The following is a 12,917-nucleotide window of genomic DNA, read 5'->3' as shown; positions in this document are numbered from 1 at the left end:
TCACCTGATCTATCTCCCATTGACAATTTTGTGAAAGTTTAAGTGTTTCAAGGAAAAGAATCTTGCGGTGCTCTTAAATCGCTACAAGAACTGATAGAACTCCTTCTAATTGAGTTTCTGGGGCTCCATTTGGAACCCTTGAGCCAGAAAGTTCACCTGATCTATCTCCCATTGACAATTTTGTGAAAGTTTAAGTGTTTCAAGGAAAAGAATCTTGCGGTGCTCTTAAATTGCTACAAGAACTGATAGAACTCCTTCTAATTGAGTTTCTGGGGCTCCAGTTGGAACCCTTGGGCCGGAAAATTCACCTGATCTATCTCCCATTGACAATTTTGTGAAAGTTTAAGTGTTTCAATGAAAAGAATTTTTGCGGTGTTCATCAACCTCTTCTGTTTAGTACAGTTTCTCTGACAAACTATTTGGGTGTTTTTCGGGACCTATTTAAGGCCTTTGACAGTGTCATTTCGTGGATCTAGATGCGAGGAACGACTGTCATTGATGTTCTTTAGTCCGGGCTTTGAACCCTGGAAATTCTGCTCTATTTGCTCACGAGATTTTTAGGCTCAAATTGAGCGAGTCTAGTCAACCGGTTTTTTTGCGATCTGCCTAAGGCGTTTGACTGTGTCACTGACGGTAAGTCCTGGAATTCTTAACTTAGAAAGACTTTTTATACCTCAAATGAATCCTTGAAAGTTTCTTCAGAAGATACTGAAAACCGGGCTTATAATTAAAAACGTCTGGTCATCTCTGGTAAGAACAACTCGATCCATTGGACTTAAGATAACTCCTGGAGTAATTAACTTACAAAGACTCTTTATGCCTTAAAAGAATCCTTGAACATTTCTTAAGGAGACAGTGGAAACCGTTTCAAAATATCTTAAGTAATTTTAGAGTTATCATGGAAAACGTTTGTCCATTAAAGGCAGCTCGATCCTCTCCAAATGGCTCCCATTGGATGATTATTCCTGTTTTTTCCAGAAAATTCTTCAACTGCCTGGAAGAAGAACTCTATAGTTTCCTGACGAATGATAATTCTAGAATAAGTATTTGGGTATTTTTTGGGACCTATCTAAGGCATTTGACTGTGTCACTTCGTAAGAGATTCTTTGGTTTAGAGGCAAGGAACGACTGTTATTGGTTTTCTTTGATCTCTGTTATCCTCGACTGTATTATTCTGAATCCTAGAAATTCTGCTCTATTTGCTCAGCAAATTCTCTGGCTCAAATTGAGCGAGTCTAATCAACGGCTTTTTCCGATCTGTCTAAGGCGTTTGACAGTGTCAGTTATAGAACTCGATCTAACAGTTAACTTAAGATAACTCCTGGAGTTCTTAACTTACAACGACTCTTTATGCCTTAAAAGAATCCTTGAACGTTTCTTTAGGAGATCCTGAAATCCGTTTCAAATTATCTTAAGTATTTCTGGAGTAATCGTGGAAAACGTGTGTCCATGTGCATTAAGGGCAACTCGAGCCACTCCGGGTGGTCCCCGTTGGGATTTTTCCGACAAGTTCTTCAATTGCCTTGAAGAATTTCTTAATTTTCAAAGGAAATAGTTCATTTTCCTGGAAATAAACACCCAATTTCCACCAAAAGCCTTGACAAAATTCGGAAGGTTATTTACTCCATTTATCCTAGAAAAGCGAGATTTTTCAATGGTTTTCTGGATTTTTTCCACTCAATTTCCTATTAAACGCTCAGTTTTTGAAGAAAATGCATCAAATTTTTCTGGAAATCGAACCTCAACTGCCTGGAAAACTGGCACCTCAACTACCTAAGTTCCCGCTAGAGGTCCCTCGTACGTTCTGACCTTAGAGGGGCATCTCTTTTTCCTCGTCTAAGGTTTTGACATCTGTCACCTTTCTGTCAAATGTCAAGTTTGTTATTGTTTATTGTTTCCTTTTGAGGTTAGTTTAGTTGAGGAAAAAATGTATAAAAGGAGCAATAATAAGTCGAATGAACCCGATTCAAAGGTTTACCGGCATTTATTGGGTGGTACTACCGATTCCCATAGTCAGGCAGTAGCTTCAAGAAGGAATTTCACTGTATTATCCATGGAGGCCGCTTCCAAAAGGTACGACTCAATTAGTTTCACTTTATAGGGCGACCAACATACAAAATTGACGAAAAAATAGAGAAAAACACAAAGCCACGGTCTCACAACATGTAATTAAACGGGCTACACGTGTTTCGTTCTAGTTAGAGCACATCATCAGGCCTTTAGAAGCCATCCGCACACTTCACAGTTTTTTTTTTACTTTGTCGAAGGCCTTTGGAACATCTTTAGTTTGGAGAAGTCTTATGTGATATGAGTGACTTTGGTCGCTTATGAATCATGTTAGGTTGAATTTTTAATGGTTTATGACTGTCTGGATTAAATTTTTGCTTATTCCAGGCGATTGGGGGTTTGGGGGGGGGGGGGGAAACATCCAGGAATTGTGTTAATTAATTATTTATTCCAGGCACTCGCTTCCAGGTATATGGTGTGATTTAAGCAAAGTTGACTGTGTCAAAAGCCTTCTGCAAATCTATGCATGAAATAATTTATTGAGAAAAACCTCTTGACAGTTTTTCCTCGTTTTCTTGAAAACTGTTAGGTTTATGGAAAAGGTTTTTTTAGCATTGGAATCCTTATTAAAAATTGAATAAATCATGTAGAGTACCTTTTGGCCGTAAATAGAAAAGTAAAGAAGTTATGGAGGATTTTTGAAAAACTTCGGGGTGAAAAATGGAAAAAAATTTTTTTTGAGAAAATTCAATTTTTTTTTCTGGAAATGGATAAATTGCACAAAATGCTTCAAAAAAGTCTTATAAAACTTTTTTGAAAAATGTACCTGGAAAAAGTTATAGCCAAAAAAGTCTTCCTCAAAAATTTCAAAGGGGCACCCCTGGAAAAATGTTCATAATTCCGGTTTTTATTTTTTTTCTGGAAAACTATTAGTTGGAGAAAAAAATTGTTTAGACAAAAGTTGTTTGGAATGTCAATGCGCATCAGATGCAATAGAAAAATAATTTTTAGGTCCAGCGGTTTTCCGGAAAATTGAGGAAAACTCCAAAACAGTTTTTCCTTATTTTCTCGAAAACTGTTGGAAATTTGGAAAATTTTCTTTTAGCATTGGATTCCTATTCAAAAATAGGACAAATGATATAGAATAACTTTTAACCGTAAATCGAAAAATAAAGAAGTTATGGAAGATTTTTGAAAAAGTGGAAAATTTTGGGTGAAAATTTGGAAAAAAATTTTTTTTTGAGAAAATTCATTTTTTTTTCTAAAAATGGATAAATCGTCTAAAATGCTTCAAAAAAGTCTTATAAAACTTTTTTGGAAAATGTACCTGGAAAAAGTTATAGCCAAAAAAGCCTTCCTCAAAAATTCCAAAGGGGTACCTCTGGAAAAATGTTCATAATTTCGGTTTTTATTTTTTTTCTGGAAAACTATAGGTTATAGAAAAAAATTGTTTAAACAAAAGTTGTTTGGAATATCAATGCGCATCAGATGCAATAGAAAAATAATTTTTAGGTCCAGCGGTTTTCCGGAAAATTGAGGAAAACTCCAAAACAGTTTTTCCTGATTTTCTCGAAAACTGTTGGAAATTTGGAAAATTTTCTTTTAGCATTGGGTTCCTATTCAAAAATAGGACAAATGATATAGAATAACTTTTAACGGTACATCGAAAAATAAAGAAGTTATGGAAGATTTTTGAAAAATTGGAAAATTTTGGGTGAAAAATTGGGAAAAATTTTTTTTTGAGAAAATTCATTTTTTTTTTCTGGAAATGGATAAATCGTCTAAAATGCTTCAAAAAAGTCTTATAAAACTTTTTTGGAAAATGTACCTGGAAAAAGTTATATCCGATTTTCCCAAAAATTCCTCCCTCATAAAATCCAAAGGGGTACCCCTGGAAAAATGTTCATAATTTCGGTTTTTATTTTTTTTCTGGAAAACTATTGGTTGGAGAAAAAAATTGTTTAAACAAAAGTTGTTTAGAATGTCAATGCGCATCAGATGCAATAAAAAAATAATTTTTAGGTCCATCAGTTTTCCGGAAAATTGAGGAAAACTCCAAAACAGTTTTTCCTCATTTTCTCGAAATCTATTGGGAATATGGAAAATTTTCTTTTAGCATTGGATTCCTATTCAAAAATAAGACAAATGATATAGAATAATATTTAGTCGAAAATTGATAAATAAAGGAGTTATGGAAGATTTTTGAAAAATTGGAAAATTTTGGTTGAAAAATTGGGAAAAAATTTTTTTTTGAGAAAATTCATTTTTTTTTCTGGAAATGGATAAATCGTCTAAAATGCTTCAAAAAAGTCTTATAAAACTTTTTTGACAAATGTACCAGGAAAAAGTTATAGCCAAAAAATCCAAAGGGGTACCCCTGGAAAAATGTTCATAATTTCGGTTTTTATTTTTTTTCTGGAAAACTACTGGATGGAGAAAAAAACAGTTTAAACAAAAGTTGTTTGGAATTTTAATGCGCATCAGGTACAATAAAAAAATAATTTTTAGGTCCAACAGTTTTCCGGAAAATTGAGGAAAACTCCAAAACAGTTTTTCCTCATTTTCTCGAAATCTATTGGTAATACGGAAAATTTTTTTTTAGCATTGGATTCCAAATTGAAAATAGAACAAATCATAAAGAATAACTTTTAGCCGTAAATCGAAAAATAAAGAAGTTATGGAAGATTTTTGAAAAATTGAAAAATTTTGGGTGAAAAATTGGAAAAAAAAAAATTTTTGAGAAAATTAATTTTTTTTTCTGAAAATGAATAAATTGCACAAAATGCTTCAAAAAAGTCTTATAAAATTTTTTTGAAAAATGTACCAGAAAAAAGTTATAGCCAAAAAATCCAAAGGGGTACCCCCTGGAAAAATGTCCATAATTTCGGTTTTTATTTTTTTTCTGGAAAACTACTGGATGGAGAAAAAAACGGTTTAAACAAAAGTTGTTTGGAATGTCAATGAGCATCAGATACAATAAAAAAATAATTTTTAGGACCAACAGTTTTCTGGAAAATCGGGAAAAACCTCAAAACAGTTTTTCCTCATTTTCTCGAAAACTGTTGGAAATATTTCAAATTTTTTTTCAGCATTGAATTCCTGATCAAAAACAGAACAAATCATCAAGAATAACTTTTAGCCATAAATTAAAAAATAAAGAAGTTATGGAAGAGAGACTTTTCAAAGGCCTTCGATACAGTATCCTATATATATATATATATATATATATAATTCCAGGCAGTTTAAGGGGTTTTTTTAATTTCTTTGAGGCATTTGCAAATAGTTCAACTGCCTGGAATAAATCATTCATTCAATCGGGACCTTTTTAAAGGAAAAAGAGATCTGTAGATTAGGCGCATCTATGTTGGTTAAAACAGGCAAAACTTCTCACTTTATACTTTGACAGTTGCCTTCTCAATTCCAGCCTGGATAACTCGAGCTACTGCCACTTCCTCACACAAAAACTAGACGATCTCCTCGACACAACCGCACATTATAAAAATGGCGAAAACTTTTACGACAATTTACTAAAAGAGTCACACCCGAACCTAGAAACTAAGCGGCAATTTACGACATCGAAAAAAATGCCTAAAATCGATTTAACGAGGCACTTGGACCTCTTGGAGTGTTCCGGGGACCGAAAGTTACTCTGCCCCCAATCGGAGGCTTCATCCGAAGCGGCAACAAAACAGTTGAACGCATTCATGAGTGAAAAAAACAAAAAATTGACACTAGAGAGGCTGATGCAACAGGGAGGTCCGAGGAGGCAAAGAGGAGACACTCGCAATTGTTTTATAACCACCGCGAGTGAGGAGCTGGGAAAACAAACGAAACAAAACCAGGGCGGGGGGGATTCTAATCTAAAAAAGATGACGAAACGTCGGTTCGTTTCCCCCCTCCTCACCTCCGGTAAGGAAAAGTAAGTGCCTGACTAAATAACGAGGCAACCCAGAGGGCTAATAACAAATTAACAGGTCAAGTGAGCACGTTGCTCCAGAAGAAAAAGAGACGGCGATAGAAGAAGAGTCTCTGAAAAACATCGATCCGAAAATGGTGGAACTGATAATGGCGGAAATCATGGATAAGGCGGGGACGCGGGTCCATTGGGACGACATCGCCGGTCTGGATTGCGCGAAATCGGCGATCCAGGAGGCGGTGGTGTGGCCGCTGTTGCGTCCCGACATTTTCACCGGATTACGCAGACCCCCCAAGGGGATTTTGTTGTTCGGGCCGCCGGGAACCGGGAAAACTTTGATAGGTAAACCGGAAGTACTCGTTTTGTCACGGACTTTTATCATTGATTTGCCGTCTTTTTTTAGCACAGTTATAGGGAGTCTTTTTTATGCTTTATCTCTCTCGCACGCACAGGAATTGAAGCATCTTTCTCTCTATATAACCTTAAAACTGTCAAATGTTTCGGACTCTGTCTGACTATAGTGACTTCAATTGTACGATTTTTTTTTGGTGATTTAAGGCCACGCCCCAAAAAAGACGTTTTTAGTACAATTATTTGTTAAAGGAAAAACCCTTTAGCAGTGTTGGATTAACGGTGAAAAAGAGCTTAATTGTACTATTCGGTAAATAATTGTACTAAAAGTGCGTTGTACTTTAAGGCCTTTTTTAGTACAATATTTGAAGGTTTTAAAGGCGAAATTTTAATTGAAAATTGTACAATTTAAATATTTGTACTAGAAACGCTTTTTTTTAGTACAATTTTTAATACAAAAAAAGGTGACGATTGAGAAAAATGAATAATTGAAAATTGTACTATTTAAATATTTGTACTAGAAACGCCTTTTTTTGTACAATTTTTAATACAAAAAAAAGGTGACGAATGTGAACAATTAATTGAAAGTTGGTTGTACAATTTAAATATTTGTACTATAAAACGCTTTTTTTAGTACAATTTTTAATACACAAAAAAAAGGTGACGAATGAGAAAAATGAATAATTGAAAATTGTACAATTTAAATATTTGTTCTAGAAACGCTTTTTTAGTACAATTTTTAATACAAAAAAAAGGTGACGATTGAGAAAAATTAATTATTGAAAATTGTACAATTTAAATATTTGTACTAGAAACGCTTTTTTTAGTACAAATTTTAATACAAAAAAAAAAGGTGACGAATGAGTAAAATTAATAATTGAAAATTGTACAATTTAAATATTTGTACTAGAAACGCTTTTTTTAGTACAATTTTTAATACAAAAAAAAAAGGTGACGAATGAGAAAAATTAATTATTGAAAATTGTACAATTTAAATATTTGTACTAGAAACGCTTTATTTGTACAATTTTTAATACAAAAAAAAGGTGACGAATGGGAAAAATTAATAATTGAAAATTGTACAATTTAAATATTTGTACTAAAAACGCTTTTTTTAGTACAATTTTTAATACAAAAAAAGGTGACGAATGAGAAAAATTAATAATTGAAAATTGTACAATTTAAATATTTGTACTAAAAAAACCCTTGTGCGTGGCCAGAGGCCTCGCACCACCAAGCAATTTCCTCAATTATCACAATTTTTGCATTTAAATACACGTGAAAAATTGCTTGGTGATGCGAGGCCTCTGGCCACGCATAAGGGCTTTTTTAGTACAAATTTTAATACAAAAAAACAGTGACAAATTGTACAAAATATTAATTAATATTTGTACTATTTTTAGTACAATTTTTTAATACAAAAATGGGTGAAAATTTGTACAAAATAAAACGAAAAAATTGTACTTTAAAAAAATTGTACTGAAAAAACCCTTGTGCGTGGCCAGAGGCCTCGCACCACCAAGCAATTTCCCCATTTATCACAATTTTTGCATCTAAATTGAGACAATTTTAAAATTGCTTAGTGATGCGAGGCCTCTGGCCACGCATAAGGGTTTTTTTTAGTACAATTTTTAACACATAATTAGGTGAAAATTGTACAAAATCTTAATGACATTTTGTACTATTCAGATAATTGTACTAAAAACACTTTATGCGTGTACATCTGAAATACCACTATAACGATAAAAAAAAATCCGTGATGGACAAAATTGCCTCTAACTCAAAAAGTTTTTGAGGTACATGCATCGTTCGCATATGAAATTGTTTGGTAAGAAATGGACTTTGTTGCACTAAAATCCTTTTAAGAATATTCCCATTATTTCTTAAGATATTCCAAAGCAAAGTTAAGAGTTTATTAAAAAAATGTTGCAAAAAAACCATCCCAACCAAAACATCCCTGGCTGCCTTAATTCTCCACCCAGACCGACGTTTTTACCCTCAAATCCATCCTCAGGAATCACACTATAATGACATGAAAGAATTATGAGAAAATCTTAAGTAGTTTCCAAGTTATGACCCAAAATGTCATACAATTTGTACCCTAGAAATGGTTCTGAAAAAACGGTGCCGAAATGTCAAGACTGTCAAAATTCATGAGAAACAAACGAAAGTCACAGGAACCTTCAAAGTGAGCCTTGAGAATGTTCTTCTTCGCAACTGTAATACGGAGATTTCTATCGGTTCCGGCCTCTTTGCCAACCTCTCTCTCTCTCTCTCTTTCACATTATCTGTCCAATTTGTCTTCCAGAGGCAGAAAAGAATGAAATCCATCATTCCAGAAGGTTCTTTTGTCTCTTTTTATTAAAGGTAAATGCGTGGCGGCCCAAAGTAAATCGACCTTCTTCAGCATCAGCGCGTCCTCCTTAACCTCAAAATGGATCGGCGACGGTGAGAAAATGGTGAGGGCGCTGTTTGCGGTAGCACGTACCCACCAACCGGCGGTAAGTTTAAAAAACCACCACTAGAGTCGCTAGTGTCTATTATAAGATCCAGTGGCGTCCCGAGGGGACATTATTGGCAAAAAAAATGTACGTCACTGACTTTTTTTTCAACTTTAATGTTTGTTATTTGATTAGGCATTTAAAAATACGACTTTTTTGCCTCCTGTATTTTTTTCGTATCTCACTTAAATAAATACTGTTTTATCGTACGCCACTGGATAAAATTAATTTTCGGTGAAAAAAATCATCGGTGTATATACACAGTAACATATTACTCTTCAAACGGGAAGAGGGAGGACGGGGGGTTCAAAAATCCTATCGAATGGCCGGCAAGACGACCAGATTCGACCCCCGTTGATTTTTTTGTTCCATCAGGTGATTTTCATAGACGAGGTCGATTCGTTGCTCGCGCAAAGGAGCGATACGGAACACGAGAGTTCGCGCAGGATCAAGACCGAGTTCTTGGTACAATTGGACGGCGCGAGTACCGACAGCGAGGAACGTTTGCTGCTGATCGGGGCCACCAATCGGCCACAGGAGTTGGACGAGGCCGCACGCAGGCGTTTCGTTAAGAGATTGTACATTCCGTTGCCCGATTATGAGGTCAGTGGCGGGGTTTTTTTTCTTTTTTTGTACTAGTTTATGTGGGGAATTGTACAATTTATTGGTTGAGAGATTTGTTCGTTTTTTTGTACTAGTTTCTGTGAAGAATTGTACAATTTATTGATTCAGAGATTTGTACGTTTTTTTGTACTATTTTCTGCATATGAGGAATTGTACAATTTATTGATTAAGAGATTTGTACTTGAAAAAAACGTTTTTTTTTATACTAGTTTCTGTGAGGAATTGTACAATTTATTGATCGAGAGATTTGTACGTTTTTTTTGTACTAGTTTCTGCACGTGAGGCATTGTACAATTTATTGATTAAGAAATTTGAACGTTTTTTTTTGTACCAGTTTCTGTGAGGAATTGTACAATTTATTGATTAAGAAATTTGTACGATTTTTTGTACTAGTTTCTGCATGTGAGGAACTGTACAATTTATTGATCAAGAGATTTGTACTTGAAAAAAAAATTTTTTTTTTGTACTAGTTTCTGCATGTGAGGAATTGTACAATTTATTGATTAAGAGAATTGTACGATTTTTTGTACTATTTTCTGCATGTGAGGAATTGTACAATTTATTGATTAAGAGAATTGTACGATTTTTTGTACTATCTTCTGCATGTGAGGAATTGTACAATTTATTGATTAATAAATTTGTACGATTTTTTGTACTAGTTTCTGCATGTGAGGAATTGTACAATTTATTGATTAAGAGAATTGTACGATTTTTTGTACTATTTTCTGCATGTGAGGAATTGTACAATTTATTGATTAATAAATTTGTACGATTTTTTGTACTAGTTTCTGCATGTGAGGAATTGTACAATTTATTGATTAAGAAATTTGTACGATTTTTTGTACTAGTTTCTGCATGTGAGGAATTGTACAATTTATTGATTAATAAATTTGTACGATTTTTTGTACTATTTTCTGCATGTGAGGAATTGTACAATTTATTGATTAATAAATTTGTACGATTTTTTGTACTAGTTTCTGCATGTGAGGAATTGTACAATTTATTGATTAAGAAATTTGAACGTTTTTTTGTACTAGTTTCTGTGAAGAATTGTACAATTTCATGATCGAGAGATTTGTACGATTTTTTGTACTATTTTCTGCATGTGAGGAATTGTACAATTTATTGATTAAGAGATTTGTACAATTTTTTGTAATAGTTTCTGCATGTGAGGAATTATACAATTTATTATTGAGGTGTTTGTACTTGAAAAAATCTTTTTTCTTTTGTACTAGTTTCTGTGAGGAATTGTACAATTTATTAATTGAGAGATTTGTACTAAAAAAACGGTCTTTTTGTACTATAAAGGAACGTAAAGGTCCTTGTACATTTGAAGATTTGTACCCCAAAGAAGGGTTTTATATAGAAATTATCGAACAATCAAAGGAGTTTATGAAGGTTAAAAATGTACAATTTTTTATTGGTTGTAGGTCAAATAGTACTAAAATTGACTTTACTCAAAGCCAACATCAACCCATATGATTTAAATTTTTGTACAATTTAATGGTTTGTACTAAAAACGTACTTGCGCACTAAAAAAATGGTCCACGCATAAGAGATTTTTTAAGTACAATTTTAATTTAAAAAAATGTACAAAAAGCTTTTATTTGTACTAATTAAATTGCTTAGTGATGCGAGGCCTCTGGCCACGATAAGGGCTTTTTAGTACAATTTATAATAATATTTGTACTATTTTTAGTACAATTTTTAATGCAAAAAATTCATGAAAATTAGTACAAAATGTTACGAGAAAATTGTACTTTTTAAAATTGTACTAAAAAAACCCTTGTGCGTGGCCAGAGGCCTCGCACCACCAAGCAATTTCTCTAATTACCACAATTCTTGCATCTAAATTGAGACAATTTTAAAATTGCTTAGTGATGCGAGGCCTCTGGCCACGCATAAGGGCTTTTTTTAGTACAATTTTTAGTACAAAAAAAGTGGAAAATTGTACAACATTTAAATAAAAAATTGTACTATTTAAAAATTTGTACTAAAAATACCCTTATGCGATGCCTTTACCTACGCATAAGGACTTTTTTTATTGTACAATTTTAATATGAAAATAGGTAAAAATTGTACAATATTTAAATAAAAAATGGTACTATTTAAAAATTTGTACCAAAAATACCCTTAAGCGACGCCTCTATCCGCGCATAAATATTTTTTTTTATTGTACAATTTTAATATGAAAAATGGGCAAAAATTGTACAACCATTTAATAAAAAATTGTACTATTAAGAAAATCGTTTAAAAAAAAACTTTTTTTAGTACAATTTCACCACAAAAACCCCCGTGACGAATTGTACAAAACGTTCACAGAAATTTGTACAAAAAAAAAAAAGAAAACAACCCTGTTTGTGACTTGCAGGCACGCCTCGGCCTACTGCGACTACTGATGGCCTCCGAGAGACACACACTAACAGACGACGAGTTTAAAACAATCGCCGACTTGTCCGCGGGATATTCGGGGGCGGACATCAAAAATTTGTGCTCGGAGGCCGCTCTGGGGCCCATCAGGGCTCTGCCCCTCGCTTCCATCGAGAACATTCGGGCGTCCCAAGTCAGACCGTTGGAAATGGCCGATTTTCGATGTTCCCTCGAACGGGTCAAACCGAGCGTATCCCAAAACGATTTAGTACATTACGTCAGTTGGAACAAGACTTACGGATCGTGCGGATTTGCTTAAGATATTCGCTTGTACAAATAAAGTACAATTTTTTTCATTATCGAGTCGCCTTATTGATTGCCGCACTCCAGATCCCAGTTTGTCCCACCTGTATACGAATCCGATTTCAAGTGTAATTCAGTACACGTTTTTACCCACAAATTCATCCTCAGGAACGCACCCCATCTTGAAGAGAAGAGGCACAAGAGTGGCCTGCCAGAAACCCCGATCTAGCTCCGTTAGATTTTTTTTTGTAAAGTACTTTTATGTACATTTATAGACTTTTAGAGGTCATGAGTCATTAATGGGGGAATCGTAGTGGAGGAATTGAGAAGAGTGTGCCTTCAAATTTAAATAACTTGGTAACTATAATAGTTACAAGGAAGTTCTATAATAGTTTTTTATAGCTACTTAAACTGACTATTAGGAGGTTTTTATTTGACGACTCTATCTTTATCCTGGACAAAGTTATCTGGAAAAATGTTGGACCACTCAGTTTTGACTTTAACTAAATTTCAAATTTAAATAACTTGGTAACTATAATAGTTACAAGGAAGTTCTATAATAGTTTTTTATAGCTACTTAGACTGACTATCAGGAAGTTTTTATTTGACGACTCTATCTTTATCCTAGACAAATTTATTTGGAAAAATGTTGGATCATTCAGTTTTGACTTTAACCAAATTTCAAATTTAAATAACTCGGTAACTATAATCGTTACAAAGAAGTTTTATAATAGTTTTTTATAGCTACTTAGACTGACTATCAGGGAGTTTTTATTTCACGACTCTATCTTTATCCTAGACAAAGTTATCTGGAAAAATGTTGGACTATTCAGTTTAGGCTCCAA

General features: G+C 33.7%; 1 protein-coding gene across 1 annotated transcript; it reads left to right on the top strand.

Moving 5' to 3' along the window:
• The first annotated feature begins 1,887 nt into the window (after positions 1–1,887).
• On the top strand, positions 1,888–12,128 carry LOC126747922 (fidgetin-like protein 1). Its single transcript, XM_050456882.1, has 6 exons — positions 1,888–2,073; positions 5,432–5,926; positions 5,982–6,265; positions 8,642–8,775; positions 9,151–9,378; positions 11,771–12,128. The coding sequence occupies exons 1-6, from the start codon at positions 1,928–1,930 to the stop codon at positions 12,086–12,088; spliced, it is 1,605 nt and encodes a 534-aa protein (XP_050312839.1). The 5' UTR covers positions 1,888–1,927; the 3' UTR covers positions 12,089–12,128.
• The last annotated feature ends 789 nt before the right edge of the window (positions 12,129–12,917 follow it).

Source organism: Anthonomus grandis, chromosome 20 (assembly GCF_022605725.1).
Source record: "Anthonomus grandis grandis chromosome 20, icAntGran1.3, whole genome shotgun sequence".
Taxonomy (NCBI): Eukaryota; Metazoa; Arthropoda; class Insecta; order Coleoptera; family Curculionidae; genus Anthonomus; species Anthonomus grandis.
This window is presented reverse-complemented; position numbering and strand designations above follow the sequence as displayed.